This window comes from Canis lupus, chromosome 12 (assembly GCF_003254725.2).
Source record: "Canis lupus dingo isolate Sandy chromosome 12, ASM325472v2, whole genome shotgun sequence".
Lineage (NCBI taxonomy): Eukaryota > Metazoa > Chordata > Mammalia > Carnivora > Canidae > Canis > Canis lupus.
Genome location: NC_064254.1, coordinates 64,536,374 through 64,555,901, shown reverse-complemented (window position 1 = coordinate 64,555,901; position 19,528 = coordinate 64,536,374). Strand labels below are relative to the sequence as shown.

The 19,528-nt window shown below is 47.0% G+C and overlaps 1 protein-coding gene across 4 annotated transcripts; it reads right to left on the bottom strand.

Annotated features, from left to right (window-relative positions):
* Positions 1–1,662: 1,662 nt before the first annotated feature.
* MTRES1 (mitochondrial transcription rescue factor 1) lies at positions 1,663–17,553 on the bottom strand. 4 transcript variants are annotated; one of them, XM_025444614.3, is made up of 4 exons: positions 17,396–17,553; positions 8,825–9,303; positions 6,674–6,746; positions 1,663–2,188 (listed from the first exon to the last, which is right to left on the bottom strand). In XM_025444614.3, the coding sequence occupies exons 2-4, from the start codon at positions 9,289–9,291 to the stop codon at positions 2,009–2,011; spliced, it is 720 nt and encodes a 239-aa protein (XP_025300399.1). In that variant the 5' UTR covers positions 9,292–9,303; positions 17,396–17,553; the 3' UTR covers positions 1,663–2,008. The 4 variants fall into 4 exon arrangements, with proteins under 4 accessions (XP_025300399.1, XP_025300400.1, XP_025300397.1 ...); XM_025444615.3 differs by lacking the exon at positions 17,396–17,553 and adding an exon at positions 16,478–16,789; XM_025444612.3 differs by lacking the exon at positions 17,396–17,553 and adding an exon at positions 13,945–14,114.
* Positions 17,554–19,528: the final 1,975 nt, after the last annotated feature.

The window sequence follows — 19,528 nt, the reverse complement described above, 5'->3', positions numbered from 1 at the left end:
TCGATTTCTTAGAGAGGCCTTGGAGTGAGCCACCAAACACTGCAAGCAGCGGGCGGAGGTACAGATTACCCAGAGACTTTCGAGAAGCCTTTCAAGTGGCTTTTTCTGCTCCGTAGCTAGCAAGGCTCCTCTTACCTCACACAACGCATTTTGATTTTGTCCTTCCTCTGAACGCTCGACAAGGTAGGGCCATTAGGACCCTTGTCCCCATTTGACCAACGAGGAAGCTGAAGCTCCGAGAGATTGAGGTCAAACCGTCACCAAGGTAACCCAACTTCCTAATGGCAACACGGAGCCTGAAAACCAGGAGCCCTGACCCCTCAGGAGGTCCTGCTGCCCCTCACCACACAGGACTTTGCGGCTTTCTGGAAGTTTCCAAAGAGAAGTCAAGAGAAAAGAGGGAGAGAGGGAGGGAGGGAGGGAAAGAGAGTGGGAGACGTGGAGAGGCAAAGGAAATGAGAAAAAGGAAGGATGTGAATCTCCTGAATTATAATTCATAACTGACTCACGTTAAAAAGAAACATATTGTTTTTACTGGTGAAGCCCAATTAACAAGCGGTAAAACAGAAAAATTCCCTCTGTTGCTCTGCACTGTATGTAGTATTTCTTCCTGAGAGCTTACTTAAGCTTTCAAATAAAAATCGATTTTCTGGAGTCTTCTGAAATCCAAGGTGTTAAAGACTTCCAGACTCACGAGCCCAGACATCCCGGTGCTTTGGGCCACACAAGTCTCCCTTCACTGTCAGTTAACCTGAATTCACAAGAATTCCCGGAAGGCAAATAAAAGGACCCAGATACTGCCGGTCTTTCTTCCATGACACCATCTATCTAACAGGTCTCTATTTGAGCTGACCCTTCTTGTGCTAGGAGACTGTTCCTACAAACCAATTTATTTCTGCAGAAGCCCTTTTCTTAGATGATGTGTCCTTTCTTTTAAAAAAAAAAGATTTTATTTATTCATGAGAGACAGAGACAGAGAGAGAGAGAGAGAGAGAGAGAGGCAGAGACACAGGCAGAGGGAGAAGCAGGCTCCATGCAGGGAGCCTGACGTGGGACTCGATCCCGGGTCTCTAGGATCACGCCCTGGGCTGAAGGCAGATGCTAAACTGCTGATCCACCCAGGGAGCCCTTAATATTGTATTTTTTTAGGCTATGTCCCCCTCGCCTTTTTTTTTTTTTTTTTTTATAACAAACACTTTCTTGAGAATTAGAATTGGTCTTTGTTCTCTTCATTGATAAAATCTGTTTCCCCTGCAACCTACTACTAAAATCTTTCACCTGAAAATTAAACTCTTAGCTTATTACCCTAAACTGGGGCAAGGGGGAGGGGTCATCACATTCTTTTCCATAAAGGGTCAGATAGTAAATATTTCAGGTTTTGTGGGCTATGGAAGGCCTGTGTCATATATTCCTTCCTTCTTTTAACAATGCTTTCAGCAATTAATTTTAAATGGGCCCTAACTAACCCACTTGGAATGAGTTGGAACAACTTTACTTATCCATACTTCTGAAGACAAACTGAAGGGAACTAAAGCTCACGTGCTGGTAATTCAGAAGGGCTGGTGGAGAAAGGAGTCTTCCAGTGGGTGACCCTGACTTTGCTTGGTTTTGCCTTAAGAAGCCCAAACCCAGGGAAGCTGATCAACAGGGATAAAACTGAAATGAAAGCACAAACAACAAGGCCAGTTTATTTTACACAGACTCCCGAGGTAGTTAATGTGGGAAACAGCAGGCTAGTCATTAAAACCCTCTCTGGGGTTAGTTCATTCAGCACACATCTCATTCACGCTCACGAGGCCAAAACGAGGTCAAAATGAGCACAAATCAAGCCCTGGAGAAGAATCCAGGCCATGGGCAGTGTCTCCAAGCTATGGATCCCAATTTCCCTAAAACAGCTCAGCAGATTCCAGTGAAGGTAAGAGAACTTTATTTTGATAAAAATGTCCTCTTGAAGCCGGCCCTTTCTCCCATCACTAGAAAGCAGCCTTATCTGTGAAAAGCAATCCATTTATTTAGACATACTCTTTTTAGGCAACTTTAACTTTTTCCACCGGCGTAGGACCACTCTGTACTTTTCACTTTCCGTTTTCTCCTCCAACACTTTTTTCAGGAGAACTCTCATGACTGTCTCTGTTTCAGCTTCTTTATCCTCTCCAATTAGAAGATCCAATGTATCTCCCACTTTCACCTGAAAATTAAAAGAAAAGTCAGCCTTTATTGCATCTTGGGAAACGCAGGCCAATGCAAATAGACTTAAGTCTATTTTTTTTTTTAAAGATTTTATTTATTTATTCATGAGAGAGAGAGAGAGAGAGGCAGAAACATAGGCAGAGGGAGAAGCAGGCTCCATGCAGGGAGCCTGACGTGGGGCTCGATCCCGGGTCTCCGAGTTCAGGCCCTGGGCTGAAGGTGATGCTAAATCGCTGAGCCACCCAGGCTGCCCTAAGTTTATTTTTTCAGTAATCTCTACACCCAACGTGGGGCTCAAACTCATGACCCTGAGATCAAGAGTCGCATGCTTCACTGACTGAGCACGCCAGGTGGCCTGCAAACACTTTTACTTTTTTTTTTTTTAAACACTGTTACTTTGATTTTTTTTTTTTATCAGGGGACCATCATTACCCAGAGGAGCAAGTGAGAAAAGGCAGTGACTCCTCTGAAGGCGTCCCTTCTCCCTAGTGCCTCCAGGTGAAAGGGCCTCACTCAGGATGCCTCCAACACCCTTGCCCAGTAGCATCTGTGTCCTTTCATCAGACCTAGACAGCTGGCTGCTATATGGGCAGCTCCTGTGAGGTGTGGCTCAAATACCGCCACGGGGTGATTGAAGGAAACACACGGAGGCATTTGTTTTGGTAACAATGACAAGAGACAAACAGGGCACGATCTAGAGTATGTGCATAGTAATGATTACCAGCACTGAGACAACCATTTCCAGGATGACTTTTCATTGATTTCATCCCAGATGAGCTACATAATTGGGGATGGGGCAGTCTGTTGAAAATTAGTCCCTGTGGAATAACGCTTGGCTGTATCTCTTAGAGAAATGGTAAAGAAACTCCTCTTCCAGCATTGATTAACCCCAGTGATGCCACATCATTAAGTAGACAGGACTTAATTCACAAAGGTGGAATGTCACAGAAAAGAGGATCAAGTTGGATGCTGACTTACTTAGTGGGTTCAAAGGGCTAGTCAAACCCATTCTTGCCCAGATAGGAGCCTTGGGCTGAGCAGTGTGGGACATGTCCTAGGGTGGTCATACCAGTACTGGCAGGGACAGCCCATGGTGGAGACCTGGTCCTGACAGCTCAGGATTCTAGGGGATCTGCCCAGTGACTCAGGAAGGAGCTAAATGGATGGAGGTGCCATACGGAGCTTCTACTAGAACACAAGCCAGGAATGACTGGGGCCATCTCAGACCACTCAACACTGCTTCCAAGGAGGCGGGCAGCAACCCCTAAGTGGGCACACAGGGCCATTTAAAAAGCCTACTGGAGGGTTTCTGTTTAAGAAGTATGGTGCCGGGATCCCTGGGTGGCGCAGCGGTTTGGCGCCTGCCTTTGGCCCGGGGCGCGATCCTGGAGACCCGGGATCGAGTCCCACGTCGGGCTCCCGGTGCATGGAGCCTGCTTCTCCCTCTGCCTGTGTCTCTGCCTCTCTCTCTCTCTCTGTGACTATCATAAATAAATAAAAGTTAAAAAAAAATTAAAAAAAAAAAAAAAAGAAGTATGGTGCCATTTTTACCTTATTTTCTAATTAATACTCTCTGAGGCAATCCCAAACTCATGCTGTTAAAAAACATCCCGACCTCACCAGGGCAAGCTCGTTCTCATACTCGTTCTGTCACCCATTCAAGGGCTCAATACTCAGTCGTCCACAACATGGGAATACACACGTTTGCCACAATGCCATACTGGTCAACCCAGGCAGCTTAGAGCAGCTAGACATGAAACTCACGTAGATAAACCGTTAACTTAAAAAACAAAACAAAACAAAACAAAACAAATAAACCGTTAACTTTCTCCCTCTGGGCTGAGAAGCAAAAAGGCTCACTCCACTAGGAGGCATGCAGACTGCTTCTCCCCCAGGGTCTGAGGCATGGGCTGACCCAGGCATCATCTAGGGGCACTGTCCTCCTGTAGTTCTTAAGAGTTCAACAACAACAAAAATGACCATTTGGCCCAACGTGTGTGGACATTTACAATCGATGTCCAGATATACAGAAATACAAGGCTTGAGAACTCTGCTTTATATTTTTCAGCATGACTTTATTTATTTTTAAGATTTTATTTATTTATTCATGAGACACAGAGAGAGAGAGAGAGAGAGAGAGAGAGAGAGAGGCAGAGACACAGGCAGAGGGAGAAGCAGGCTCCATGCACCGGGAGCCTGACGCGGGACTCGATGCCGGGTCTCCAGGATCACGCCCTGGGCTAAAGGCGGCGCTAAACCGCTGAGCCACCAGGGCTGCCCATCAGCATGACTTTATTTCATTAAAATTCACTTTTTAATAAGTAACAAATGCTTGTGATACAAAATATAAAAGGTATAAAAGGATACACAGAAAAGGGAACCCTTTTTGGATATCCCTTCACAGATGTACTGTGTGAGTAATATCTGTCCCTTAAAAAAGCAGGCTAGCGTGTAGCTGAGCAGCAGATCCCTTTGGTAGCTTACTTCTAAGGCAGAGAACAGGAAAGGAATGTTTCTCCTCTAGCCAGTCAATCCCAGGGAGAGAAGAGTGTAGGAAGCTTCAGTCCCCACACTCGGGCTCTACATACCCTTTGTCTAAATCAGCAGAAACCCAGCACCTGGTTCACAGTTTACAGAGAAGCTCTGCTCTGCTACAGGAGGGGGGTTAGAGCCGGGGCATCAGAAAACTGCCTGATCCTGTAGCGCCAGCAGCGAGGCACAGCCCCGTGCAGCAGGCCACGGAAGGGGAGGCGTCCTTTATTCCCTGCAAGGGCCTGTCCTTTCTGCTGTGGGAGACGGCACAGCAGACACAAAGCAAAACTGGCTGGGATTACGGGCTGTTCCAAATATCTACATTTCAAATCTCCCCTTAGCTGCAGTTACTATGGCTACAGGCCTCCTAGTAACAAGGCAGTCGAGTGTTAACACTGGCCCCTTCCTCTGCTGACCCTCAGGAGAAATCTGGAAGGCAGCCCAGACAACGGAACACCCAAGGCAGAATGAAGCAGCAGCAATTAGACTGTAGTTAACAATATCTCAAAGCACAGGGCGAAAAATAGACTCGTGGTGTTTGTAAATGAGGCCCCGGCACAGAAGTTGGTGCATGGAGAGCAGGGCTCGTCTTGGGAACACCTCGCCTGAGGAGAGGGGGCAGGGCTGCAACCCGGAAAAAGCACTTCTGGGCCGAGAAGAGCCTGATCTCCAGAGGCAGGTGTGGAAATCAGTGCCTGATTTCCTGCAGCTCCCGGGAGCAATGACTGGCACGCCGAACCTGCTAGCTCAGGTGCCATCCCAGATCGTGGACCTTGGACTCCACCGTGAGCCAGGAACTGGCGGGTTCCCCACCCCCTCCTGTCCGTTTAGCCCGAAAAACCTGTATGATCCCAGAGATCGAGGGCTCTGAAAAGCCTCGGTGCTCCCCGGGATCTGTGGCCACCAGCTCACATCCCCCACCCCGTCCCAGGGCAAAAGGATGTAGTTCAAGCCCTCCAGCCCCAGGGTTGTTGTGAAATATGAAACAAGCTTAAAAGCAATCTCCACAAGTGTGTCGAACTTCCCTGGAACATTTCTTTCCTAGACGCTAAGAGACTGTGTCTGCTAATGCCTCCTGTGTCTGTGTCTTCCAAACTTTCTAAGAGTCTCTGTCATACGCTTTTTTATTGTGCTTTAACTTTTACTATCGTTATTATTTTTCCAATTATAAAAGTGATCTATACTTGTAAAAAAATTCAGAAAACACAAAGAATGAAGAAAATAGAACCCATAAAATGCCCCAAAGATAAATACTAGATGCATGTATATATGCAACTTATTTGACAAAACATGTAATTTTAAGTGTATATATGCATATACACATACATATGATACATATATACATATACCATATATATATGATTTATTGTAACAACACTGGATACTGGAAATACATTTTCTTGTATCTGATTTCTTTCACTTAACAACAGTCTTACTATGGGCCTGTCAGAAAATGGGGAATCTTTTTTGATAACTGCTCGGCACACAGAGCAGGGCACATAGCAAATGCGGGGGCGGGGGGGGGTGCGGCGGGGACTGCTGAACCGAATAGAATCACACATCTGCTCAGGTAACAGCAGTCCAGAAACTTCTACATGGACCAACTGTTTCTTTTCAGTCTCATTATTAGCATTTCATGGGGCTAATGACTTGGAAGTTAGATGGATTTTTACCAGTTGTGATAGTGGCCTATCTTATAATTTTAAAGAAAAAGGGAAAGCTTTATCTTCGAGTCATTAAAGCTGCAAAAGAGCAAGTGGTTTGTGTGACTGAAGTTGGCTGGTGATTCTCACCGGCTTGACCAGGCCCATGGGGAGTTGCCAAGGGGGTAACACAGATACACACAAGGAGCCACTGATGTCCCCACGTAAGCAGCCTGAGGGGAAACTCGGGTGGCACTGAGTACTGGCACAGCAATGGACAAAAATATCTGGCTGTCATAATGGCTCACCGTTCTGCTTTTCTTCCATAATTTTTCCCCATTCAGCCTGAGTTCACCTTTGTAGAATGCATCTTCCACTTTGCTTTAAAAAAAAAAAAAAAAAAAAAAGTCAAATGCTTTGAAATAGAAATATATTCAGAACAATTACACAAGCTTGAGAAAAACACCTGCCATTAATGCTTATTCTGACAGTGACCAGCCTGTCCACAAAATCTCCATGCTCGGTGCGCTTCTGAAGAGATGCTGAACCGCTGCAAAGATGTGCTGGTATCATCAGGCAGGTAAGCTTTGTCAGGGCCTGGGGTACTCCACCTGACTCCTGCGGCACCCCAGGCAAAGCGAGGGCTCCCGTGATTCATGACCACCAAAGGGCTCTGGGCTCTGAGAGGAAAACCAGGCACCACTAGTACGGTGAGGCCATTAAAAAAATCCTCTGCTAGTCTGAGGTTGGGGAAATTCCAATCCAGCAGCTGCTGATCTTAATGTAATCGCTAGGGCAACTAGACCAGGAGAGGATGCTGACAAAAATCAGTACGCATTTCTCTTGCTGTTCTGACTCCAGGTGATTAACATCTGGGGTTCTGCTTAATAATAGCAGCAGCAGCAGCTACTTCTCTGGGGAAGAGAAAGCCCCCCCCCCCACCTTTACAAGTTTGCCAGATTTTAGAGAACATTCGGTAAATCTCAACAAGGATGCTTATAGGCTCAGTCACCTTTATGAGTCCTTAAGCTTCATGGAGTTAAAAAATTAAACTATGCCATTAAATTAGGTCATAAAGGTATAAATTACACATGGAAATCTTTCTGAATATATTATCTATACCATGATTCTTACCTTGCATGCAGTATGCACACAACGACTGCTAAAGGAATGAATGAACAATGAGGGTCACTATTCTTATATTAGCCTAGCAGAGAGAACAAGAATACTCAAGAAATCTTGAAAGTTCCACTTGTCTTCATGCACTATGTATGAACACACATAGCATTTTCTTCATAATAGCTAACATGTATCGAGTACCTACTATGTATAAGGTCCTGTTGAAATGCTTTATTATTTTTGAAATTTAAATCCAATTTAATTAACATAGTGTATTATTAGTTTCAGAGATAGAGGTTGGTGATTCACCAGTTGCACATAACACCAGTGCTCATCACGTGTCCTCCTTAATGCCCAGCCGCCCCCCATCTCCCCTCCAGGGACCCGCAGTTTGTTTCCTACGACTAAGAATCTCTTATGGTTTATCTCCCTGATTTTTGTCTTCTTTTCCCCCTCCCTTCCCTTATGATCTTGTTTTGTTTCTTAAATTCCACATGAGTGAAATCATAGATTTGTCTTTCTCTGACTTATTTCACTTAGCATTATATCCTCTAGTTCCACCTACTAAATGCTTTAATTTTTTTTTTTTTTTTTTTTTTTTTTTAATTTATGATAGTCACACAGAGAGAGAGAAAGAGGCAGAGACATAGGCAGAGGGAGAAGCAGGCTCCATGCACCGGGAGCCTGATGTGGGATTCGATCCCAGGTCTCCAGGATCACGCCCTGGGCCAAAGGCAGGTGCCAAACCGCTGCGCCACCCAGGGATCCCTACTAAATGCTTTATATATATATATTTTTTCTACTAAATGCTTTAGACAGAGGAACACCAACTTCTAAAGTAAGTGCTATTTTACATTTTACAGATGAGGAAACTGAAGTTTAGGAAATTCAAGGAACTTGCCCACGCTCACTCGGGGCACAAGGGGTCTAGCTGTAGAGCCTGCATTCTTTACCACCAATTCACACTGCTTCTGTTGCTTCTAAAAGGTACCTTCTTACACAGTGGCATTTGTGAAACCCAGGCGTGGTTTTCTGTCGCTATCTACCTCTAACATGGTCATTACTTTCCTCAAGAAGCTGGTATTAAATTGGTGGTTCATCTTAGAGTCGACTGTGTCTTAGAATCAGGGAAATATGGCACATGGGATGTGCAGGCAATCACCTGACTTCCTGCGGAGTGTTTTCATCTGTAGAAGGAAATAACTGAAAACAGGTGACCTGGAAGGTCCTCTCATATCTGTGGCTGCTCCTCACCATAATATGGGCTGAGTGATCGGAAATACTGCATTAAAATGACAAAAAGACTAAGGATTCTGTAATAAAATGCATATCATACTTACTTTCTTCCAACATCTAGGCCTGTCTTTAGGATAACATCATACCGGAAAGACTGCACTACTTTTTCCAGGTCTTTATAGTCTTTGACCACACTGGGGTCATCCTCGAGCTCCTCTTCCCGCTCACTCATCTCACGATCACTCTCTTCATCAGAGTCCTCTTCCTCTTCGGCCTTTTGCTGAGTCTTCTTAGTGGACTTTTTAGAGCTTATATTACTTTTAAGTCTTATGGAAAATGGAAAAATATATTCTGGAGATATTAAAAGCCCTCGGAGTCTCAGTGAGAAAACGTTATGGAAAAATGTTTTACAATTTGATGTGTTTAACTGGGTACTAGAAAAATATAAGTATCGATTCCAGGAAGCACAGAGTTTATATGGAGGTGTCCCTTGTAGCGCTCCCCAGAGTCCAATCCAGGCATCTGGCTTTCTCAAAACACTGGCAGGCAATCTGACACTAGTCATAGCCATGGTGCATATAACCTGAAACAGACAATAATTCAGTTTTATTTCACAAGCGAAGTGTCTTGGAATTCTGACAACATAAACCATACATACCATGAACACTTTGTCAGTACTATACTTATTCTCCCCTACAAAAGACCATATTGGTCTGCATGGACGCAGGGCTGTGAACTACATGCCATGGTGAGTCTGCCGGCTGTGCTCACCTCATAGGGTGGCCCTAAAGGTGGAACTAGATACTAATATGTATGAAAACATTGGTTGTCCTCTTCTCCAGCTCCCAAATTAGCTTGGATACGGATTGTTACTGAAAAATATTAACAATAGTTCTTTTTTTTTTTTTTAAGACTTTAATTTATTTATTCATGAGAGACACAGAGAGACAGAGAGAAGCAGAGACACAGGCAGAGGGAGAAGCAGGCTCCATGCAGGAAGCCCGACATGGGACTCGATCCCGGGACACCAGGATCAGGCCCTGAGCCAAAGTCAGACGCTTAACTGCTGAGCCACCCAGGCGTCCCTAACAATAGTTCTAAAAAAAAAAAAAAAGATCTCACGGAGAGAAAGACTTGTTTGTTGACATACTTTACCTCCTCACAATATTGACTTTGACAAGGAAGGACACCAAGTCACAACTTCGCAAAACCCAGCGAGAATCTTTTAATTTCAACCCCAAAGCCCAGCAAATCAGAGCTAGCAATGAGCAGATTGGACAGATCTGGATTTTACCTCCTTTTCCATCTTCCTCCTACTGTTTAACAGAGGCATTAGCTAGCAGAGAAGGACGGGGCCAGGAGACCCACAAACTAGGTAATTGTTTCCTGAGGCACTGAGGTGCTGATGTGCCAGAGAGTAGTCAATTCCTATGTTACCTCAAAGGCGGCAGAAACCATCTTATGATTGGTAGCAAACCTTCCCAAGTACATCAAGATGGCTGTAGAGGCCACGATTTAGTAATTTGAGAACGGCTGCCATATGGTCAGTATCTTCATACCTTGAGTCTGTGAATGACTTTCCATGGTGCCAAGGCTATACTTTTAGACAGATTTCTTTGATGATGGCTTCAATGATTTTTCCTTCCTACTTTCCATTCATTACAAAGCTGACAATAGCAATTACCCGTAAGCCCACTCAAAAGCACATACTTCCAAGTTATATTTGTTAACATTTGGGGCCTTATTTTTGTTGGCATGAACAAGACAGACAAGCTCAACTCTGTATCTCACTGCTCTTGGGACTCCAATCTGCGTTTAACTGAGAAATAAAGCAGGCACAACTTAAGGGTTGTTTTTTTTAACACAACTATAACTTGAAATAATTTTTAAATGCCATGAAATCCAGAGTACTCTAACATACTGACTGGAAACTATCTGACGCACCTTAAAGAGAATAATTTTTATACATACTCTATCTAATAGAGAATAAATAATAACTGTGCATAGAAAAAAACCCTTAAATTTTATAGAAGCAGGGATAAAGGAAGAAAACAGAATATTTCAGTAGTTCCTAGACTTTGTATTTCATGGATCACGACAATCAAAAATGAAGGGGTGCCTAGCTGGCTTAGTTGGTGGAGCATGTGACTCTTGACCTTGGGGTTGTGGGTTCAAGCCCCACACTGGGTGTAGAGATAACTTAAATAAGATCTTAAGAACCACCGCCCCCCTCCCCCCCCGCCAAAAAGAAAAAAAATTGCCTAATGGTGGATGTTTTGCCAGGTTAATTTTTTTTAAAGTAGTAATTGCTGAGGTGCCTGGGTGGCTCAGGTGGTTAAGTGTCTGCCTTCAACTCAGGTCATGATCCCAGGATCCTGGGATCCAGCCTCATTGGGCTTCCTGCTCAGTAGGGAGTCTGCTGCTCCCTCTGCTTCTCTCTCCACTGCGTGTGTGTGCGCTCTCTCAACTAAGTAAACAGAATCTTTTTTTCTTTCTTTTTTGTTTTTAAAGATTTTTTTTATTTCTGAGAGACCAAGAGAGAGGCAGAGACACAGGCAGAGGGAGAAGCAGGCTCCATGCAGGGAGCCTGATGTGGGACTCAATCCCGGGACTCCGCGATCAGGCCCTGGGCTGAAGGCGGCGCTAAACTGCTAAGCCACCCAGGGATCCCTAGTAAATAAAATCTTAAAAAAAAATAAATAAATAAAGTAGCAGTTGCTACTCTTCTCATCATAATTAAGAGAAAGAAGATTTCAATGATTATTTGTGAAACATATTTTCATGATAGAAAATTTGAAAAAGATATAAAGAAAATTCAAGCCACCTAAATCCATTCTACAACAATCGCTGTTAACATTTTAACATATGTTCTTCACAGCGTAAAATTTTAAGAAAAGTAATTCTCTCATAAGCAGAGCCTTTCATACCTTCCCACCCTCCCAAAATACATAGGAAGGTTAACCATAAGTGGTCAGAGCTCTCTACTATCAGCCTCAGAAATTCTGTGTTGGTCCTAAGTTCTAGACTCATTAGAATTTATCCAGCTGATGTCCAAGTTATGGGCCAAGACAGCCCTGGCTGAAATCACCACTTACTGTTGGGCCTAGACCAGACTGGTTAATAAGATGCTCTTGTAACACGGAAGGTAAAGGCTGGCATTAAGGATGATAATTTGCCTATCTTTAGGTGTTTTTAAAACTGCGGGTCATAAGCCATTAAAATTTTTACTTAAGAACTAAAACTAAAGGCACCAGAGCGTTTCAGTTGGTTAAGCAACTGCCTTCAGCTCAGGTCATGATCCTGGGGTCCTGGAATCAAGTCCCTGTGTTGGGCTCCCTCCTTAGTGGGGAGTCTGCTTCCCCCTCTCCCTCTGCTTATGCTCTCTCACATTTTCCCTGTCAAACAAATACATCTTTAAAAAAAAAAAAACTAAACTAAAACTGCAAAGTATAGAAAATATTACAGTACATCAGGGGCATGTGGGTAGCTCAGTCGTTAAGCATCTGCTTTTGCCTCAGGTCGTGGTCCGGAGTCCTGGGATCAAGTGCAGCATTGGGCTCCCTGCAGGGAGCCTCCTTCTCCCTCTGCCTATGTCTCTGCCTCCCTCTCTGTATCTTTCTTGAATAAATAAAATCTTAAAAAAAAATACACATACACATATATTAAGTATATACACATATACCCTGGGTCACCATGGAAAATGTGTATGTAGATAGCAATAAAAAAAAGTTTGAAAACACTGGTCTAAGGACTTCAGCAAATTGTGTTTTGCTATCAGGTATTATGCCAAAGGCCATATGTATGCCTGGGAGCCGAGAACCTGGCTGCACATTCCCCCCCAACTAACAACACTCCCAGAGCCTTAAGTATCTACAGAGATGAAAGGGGCAGCCTCTCCAGGGAGGACTTTGTACAGGGCCCTCACTTTACAGAGGGCCACAAATGAGACTTGGAGCAATTTAACAATCTGCTAAGTCATACGAACAGCCAGGATTCAATGACAAGTCGTCTTAACGCTCATTGTTTACTATGGGTCAGGTCCTGCCTGTTAATTCACTTATTCCTTCCAACCAGCTCTTCTCAGTTACAGGGTCACACAAATACTAAGTGGATTCAACCCCAGGCTCCCTGGCTAAGGCAGGGCTCTTCAGCACCGTGCTGAACTGTCTGCCAGTCTTCTGTTCCTTCTGCTGCACCATGAAATTTAGGTCTCTTTTTCTCTTGAACAAAAACCAACTTTCACCAACTGCAATACCAGAGAGAACGGGCAGTTTCAGCAGCAGAGGAGTGGAAGGAACCGCTGCCCTGACGTAGAAGTCCTAAGAGGAGACACCTTAGGAGGGGGAAGTCCTGTCCCATCCTAGGGCAGTCTCTGGAACCCCTCACTTCCCTCCCCAAGTCCTGCCTTTATACCACACTGTTACCTTTTGTGAGGAATGCCCCGATATCATCATATTGCTCTTTGTATGTATCACAAACACATCACATTTACCTACGCGAGGAAACTTTTACTGGCACAAAATAACTATTTAAAATCATACTCACATGGAAAGAATTAACATAACCAAAATGTCAAGCCCTGCATTATTTCCGTTTATTAGCTACTCCCTCTTTGTGATCTGCTTCACTCTCTATCAGGCAAACGTTGGTACAGGCTGAAGTTTAGATAAAATTTATGAACATAAAATTGAGAAAACACGTTAACCTAATTTTTGCTGGAGATGATGACTATCTGTAGCAGTGGACACCCGGGGCCACGGGGCAGTCTGAGAACCAAGGTTCTACCACAGAGGGGGGAGTGTTGGAGGAGAGGGCTCACCAGGCCTCAACCCCCTCCTGGACTAGAATAGCAGTGCTGGCAAATACTGGGGTTCCTTATAGTCCATTTGAAGAAAGGATTCTATTACTGGAAAAAAAAATGTATCTGTTCTTTTAGCACAGCTTCTCTGTCTTCTGGGCTTCACACAGGACCCACTAACCCCTCCCAGCCCTCCACTGCCCTTTTCCAAAGTTCTGTTGCACCAATGTTATGTGTCTTTTGCACTATTCTCATCTCCCAAACTCTAAGGGTAGTGACTGGGCAGGAACTGGGCCTCCTTCCTCATTCCCATCCCCCAACCAGCTTGGCACATATAAAAGCCAGTGAATACTTGCAGATTTGTTTTCCAGAAATGAAGTGGGCATCCTAACCATCACTGCATCCGACCCTCCTTCACTCATTCACCTGCATATACCAAGCAGCCAGGTAGCCGAGGCCTGCGTATAAAACATACAGTTCTTGCCCTCAAGGAACTGCTATTTGAAGGCAATGGGGGCAAGTAAACTGGCTGTCAGGGGCCGAAGTGAAAGCTGACGTCCAAAGGAGGCTGGATTTAGCACAGGCTAAAAGCCCGGAGCAGGGATGCCTGAGAAGAGTTCTAATGGCAAAGGTGGCCTCAAACAGAACCTTGGGGAAGCAGCAAGTTATAACTGTGATTTTCAGTTTCTAACGGACCGTTCTCATTAGCATGCTGTGATTTCTCTCACTGAATAACCAACCAATCTTCTCTTAATCCCACTAAATACCAGCTACAACTTTCCTTGTTCCTCTTTACAACAAAACTCCTCAGAAAGTGTTCTCTATTCTCCTTGATGTCTCTCATTTTCTAAATCCAAAAGGTCACTTGTTAGTCCTCGTCTTGTTGGACTTCTCAGCAGCATCTGAAATAACGGGTCACTCCCCTCCTCTTCACTTGGCTTCCAGGACATCTTGCCCTCGGTTTTCCTCCCACTTTACCTGCTGTTCCGTCTCTTCTCCCAGATATCTTAATGTTGGAGGGCCCCTGGGCTCAATTTCTGGCCTGCTTCTTTCTCAAGTCTACGTTCACTTTATCAATCGGCTTTGACAAATGCGTATCAAGACGCTAATCACTTCTGTGGCTTTAAATACTGCCCATCTGCCAACTAATCCCCAAGCTATAGCCCCATTCCAGACCTTTCTCCCAAATCCCAGACATGTTTATCTGTGCAGAAAAGAGTTAACATAGCAGGCTTTCCTTAAAAAGGCCTGCTTGCAAAGGTGGGCCTTTGGCTGGCATCTGGAAACTTGGATTTCAGGATGCGCATTCTCAGAACGGACAGGAGTTGCTCACTGCACCTAAACTGTTTGTACAATTTCTTAGGCCGAGTACCTGCTTGGCAGACAGTGCCTATGTGACTAAAGCCAATCAACACCCCAGGCAGAGTCTAATAGCTTCCCTGATAGATATTTCAGGGCAGGAACTGGGCCTCCTTCCCATCCCTATCCCCATCCCCAACCAGCTCGGCACATACAAAAGCCAGGGAGTACAACTTGTTGCTGGGGACTGAAGCACGTCCTAGGAGAGTCCACTGGGAGAGGACTCTTGGGAGACCACGACGTTTCCTGCACACTTTGTCCTGTGCATCTTTTCCCTTTGCTGACTGTGCTTTGTATCTTTTTGCTGTGATAAATCACAGCCATGAGCTAGAGCCAAGTCCTGTTGAATCTTCCTAATGAATCCATGAGCTTAGGGGTGGTCCTGGGGACTCCTGACACAATTTGCAAATGCCTTATACCTCCATGTGGATGTGTAACAGGTACCTCAAGCTTTATTGGTCCCCTGACATGTCCCCAACCCTAAATCTGTTCCCGCTATACAGCATTCCTCATCTCAGTGAATGAGAACTCCACCTTCGTAGGTGCTAAAAACAAAAGTTTCCAGTCTTTCTTGACTCTCCTTCATAGCCACATCCACCGTCAGGCTGCATCTTCAAAACCTGTCTCATATCCCATCACCTCTCACCACTTCCACTGCTACCACAGACTTAGGTCACCGTGATAGATGATGACAGTAATACTGCAAAGGCTCCATTAGAGTCTACTTCCCACAGAGCAGTTGATTCTTTCAAAAAGTAATGGACACTGACCGGATCACTCCTACAAAAGCACTGAGAAAAGGTTACCGGCTCTACGTGATCTGGTCTCCCCATTCCCTCTCTGACCTTATCTCTTGCCACTCTCCACCTCTGCTCCCTCTGGTCCAGTCACACTGGCTTTCCTTTTTTTTTTTTTTTTTTTAAAGATTTTATTTATTTATTCATGATAGACATAAGAGAGAGAGAAAGAGGGGCAGAGACACAGGCAGAGGGAGAAGCAGGCTCCATCCTGGAAGCCTGATGCCAGACTCAATCCCGGGACTCCAGGATCACGCCCTGGGCCAAAGGCAGGTGCCAAACCGCTGAGCCACCCAGGGATCCCCTACACTGGCTTTCCTGATGCTCCTCACATACAACAGGAACATTGGTGGGTAAGGTCTGTGTCCCAGCTGCACCTAGAAGACGCTTACCCCAGGTAACTGCATAGGGAACTCATTTTCTTCAACTCAACTCAAAGGTCACCTCAACCCTGTCTGCTCATTCCAATTTTATTTTTTTTTAAATTTATTTATTCACGAGAGACCCAGAGAGAGAGGCAGAGACACAGAGGGAGAGTCAGGCTCCATGCGGGGAGCCTGACATGGGACTTGATCCTGGGACCCCCGAGGGTCACGGCCTGAGTGGAAGGGAGACGCTCAACCACTGAGCCAACATCCCATTTTATTTAATGAGCATCTTGCCCTCCCAATCTCCCCTTACTCTGCTCTACTTTTTTTCGGCCGTAGCACTCTCACCTATCAGTTTACTGTTTTTTGTTTTTTTTTCTTTTTGGACTGTCTCCCCTAATAGAATATAAACTCCAAAAGGGCAGGACTCTTCACCTGTATGTTTTCCTCTGCTGAATCCCAACTGCCCAGAACAGTGCCTGGCACACGGTGAGTGCTTAACTAGCCGCCGTGGAATGAAAGTAAAGACCAAGAGAAATGGGGACGCCTGGGAGGCTCGGCGGTTAAGCCTCTGCCTTCAGCTCAGGTCGTAACCCCGGAACCCAGGTCGTGACCCCGGGATCGAGTTGAGCATCTGCCTTCGGCTCAGGTCGTGACCCTGGGGTCGAGTTGAGCATCTGCCTTTGGCTCAGGTCGTGACCTTGGGACCCAGGTCGTGACCCCGGGATCCAGTTGAGCATCTGCCTTCGGCTCAGGTCGTGACCCTGGGGTCGAGTTGAGCACCTGCTCCGGCTTAGGTCGTGACCCCGGGATCGAGTCCCACGTCGGGCTCCCTGCATGGAGCCTGCTTCTCCCTCTGCCTATGTCTCTGCCTCTCTCTCTCTGTCTCTCATGAATAAATAAGTAACATCTTAAAAAAAAAAAAAAAGATCAAGAGAAATGGAGCATCAGAATGAATCCAGAAAAGATCCCCCCGAGCTGGAGCCGGCCTGCAGGGCAGGAGGCTGGCTCTCCGAGGCCCTGCCGTCAAGGTCTGGACTTGGCCCCGAGAGCACGTGCATCGCGGGAAGGGCCCGACAGCGGCGAGCGCCGGGCGGCGGCGATGAAGACGCTGCAAGCCCGGAGGTCTGCGGCGAGATCCTCGGGAGGCCAGAGGCGTAAGCACAGCGACGTCCCGAGGGCAGGAAGGCGGCCCTTGACCCGCGGGGCTCCCGCCGGGCGCCGCTGCCGGCCGCGAGCCTGTGCCCTGCGCTGGAGGCCCGGGCGGCTGCTGCGGGGCCGACGGCGGCGGGGCCGGCCCCTCGCGGAGGCCTCCCGCGTGGCCCCCCCGCGTCCCCCCCGCGGGCCGCGCACCTTCCCGGGTCTTCAAGGTCAAAGGCAGCTGGGCACCTGCGTCCTCGAGCGCCGGGCCGCGTTCGGGGCCAGCCGTGGCGGCCGGGCGGACCCCCAGCCGCCGGGTCCGCCGGGCGTCCCGAGGCCGGCCGCGCTCGGGGCAGGACGCGGGCCGCTGCCGCGGAGCCCGGGCAGCAGCGCGCGCAGGGCGGAGGCGCTCGGCGCGCCCCGGCTTCACGCGTGCGCGCCGCGAACCACCGACAGCCGCCGCCCGCTCTCGAGTCCCTCCCGGGGCCGCGCGGGCCGACGCCCCGCCCCCGCCCGCCGAGGCCCCGCCCCAGGCCCCGCCCCTTCCGTCAGCGCCGCCGCGGGGAGAGCGGGCCGCGCGGGGCGCTCGGGCGCGGTGCCGGCGGCGCAGCGACCCCTGCTGGAGGCCGCGCCCCGGAGGACCGCGCGGTGTTGCGGGGGGCGGAGGGGGGGCGGGGGGGCCGGCCCGGGGCCGAGCCGAGCCCCGAGGCCCGCGCCGCGCCTTTCCACGTGGCCGAAGGGAGCTCACCTTAAGGCGGCGTGCTTGGGTTTTCCGGGGTCACGAAGCCTTCGGAGCATCTTTGCGAGTCACGACGTTGTCTCCAGAAAAGCGTCCGCACCCGCCAGAGTTTACTGGTAAGAAGTAAGGTAAGTTCACAGCATCGTTTCCAGAATGGAGCCAGTGAAAGGTAACCGGGTCGCAGGGGTCCTGCACCGGGGACTCGAGGGCCAAGACGGTCCGAAAAGACGGCCTCGCGGGGACCTGGTGGGAACAGCCCTCTTGCCACGTTGGGAAGATGGACCAGAGGGGCACCTGGAGGCCCAGCGGTTGAGCACCTGCCTTGGGCCCAGGTCGTGACCCCGGGTCCTGGGATCGAGTCCTGCGTCGGGCTCCCCGCTTCTCCCTCTGCCTGGGTCTCTGCCTCTCTCTCTCTCTCTGTGTCTCATGAATAAATAAATAGAATATTTAAAAAATAAAAATAAAAGAAATAAAAAGAACTACAAAGGCAGAAATTCCAAGGGACAACCTGTAATACCAATGGGGATACACGCTCTGTTAAATTAAAAATAGGGATATGTTCCTCTTTGTTATCAGAGCATCCTCCTTCCTCCTTCCTCCTTCCCTCCCCCCCCCCCACCTTCCCACCACTAGTGTGTAGTTTCCCACACTTTATTTTCCAAGTCTTCCTCGCTGCTCCACAGAGTGGCTCTTCAGTTGCATTTTGAACAATAAGAAATTGAGCAGTTAGAAATCGTTTCAGATGTTGACTTGATACAACTTTGTACGACTGTCAACTTAGTTTATACTGTTGACATATTGGGTGATAGGCAGTTGTATTTACTAGTTTAAGTCATTTGTAGGAGGTTATGGATACGTAGTTAAACCTGCCACTAATAGGGGTTTATCAGTATTACAGACTGACAAAATTTACTGTATGATGATACAAGATTACAGGAGGAGATAAAAGGATACAGTGATAATAGGCTACATAGACGCAACGTGGTCACTGGCCTTTAAAAAAAAGAAACCCAAAAAAGAAAAAGAAAAAAAGGAAAAAAGAAAACTTTCAATCAATCAATCGATCGATCAGTAACATTTCATTAGATGAATTGAGTTCTTTTTTTTTTTTTTTTTGGTCTAAGATTTATTTATTTATTTGACAGAGAGAGCTGGTACACAAGCAGGGGGAGCCCCAGGGAGAGGGAGAAGCAGGTTCCTCCCTGAGCAAGGAGCCCCCTGCGGGCTGGATCCTAGGAATCTGGGATGTGACCTGAGCTGAAGGCAGAAGCTTCCCGGACTGAGCCACCCAGGTGGCCCAAACCAAATTAGTTTTTAATTTAAAATGCTAATTAATACTAAAAACTTCTGTGAGATTAACAAGTAGTATGCGGGGGGTGGGGGGGGTGGGGGGGTGGGGGGTGGGGTGGGTTGGGGTTACACATGTCTGTGATTTGCAATTTTTTTCACAGAAACCCCTTTCTTGGGTGCCTGGATGATTTAGTTGGTAGGGCCTATGACTCTTGATCTCTGGGTCATGAGTTCAAGCCCCATGCTGGGTGTGGAGCCTACTTTTAAAGAAAGAAAAGAAACATCCCATTCTTTTCTGTCCTGGGCAGGAGCTCCTG

Excerpts from the sequence above, each read along its gene's own strand:
- MTRES1 (XM_025444611.3), bottom strand. The coding sequence starts at position 13,913 with ATGGTTAGGATGCCCACTTCATTTCTGGAAAACAAATCT. Across the intron at positions 9,304-13,874 it reads CATTTCTGGAAAACAAATCT|GTTATATGCACCATGGCTAT; the intron begins GCAAGTATTCAC and ends TGTCTGTTTCAG. Across the intron at positions 2,189-6,673 it reads TATGGAAGAAAAGCAGAACG|GTGAAAGTGGGAGATACATT; the intron begins GTGAGCCATTAT and ends TTTAATTTTCAG.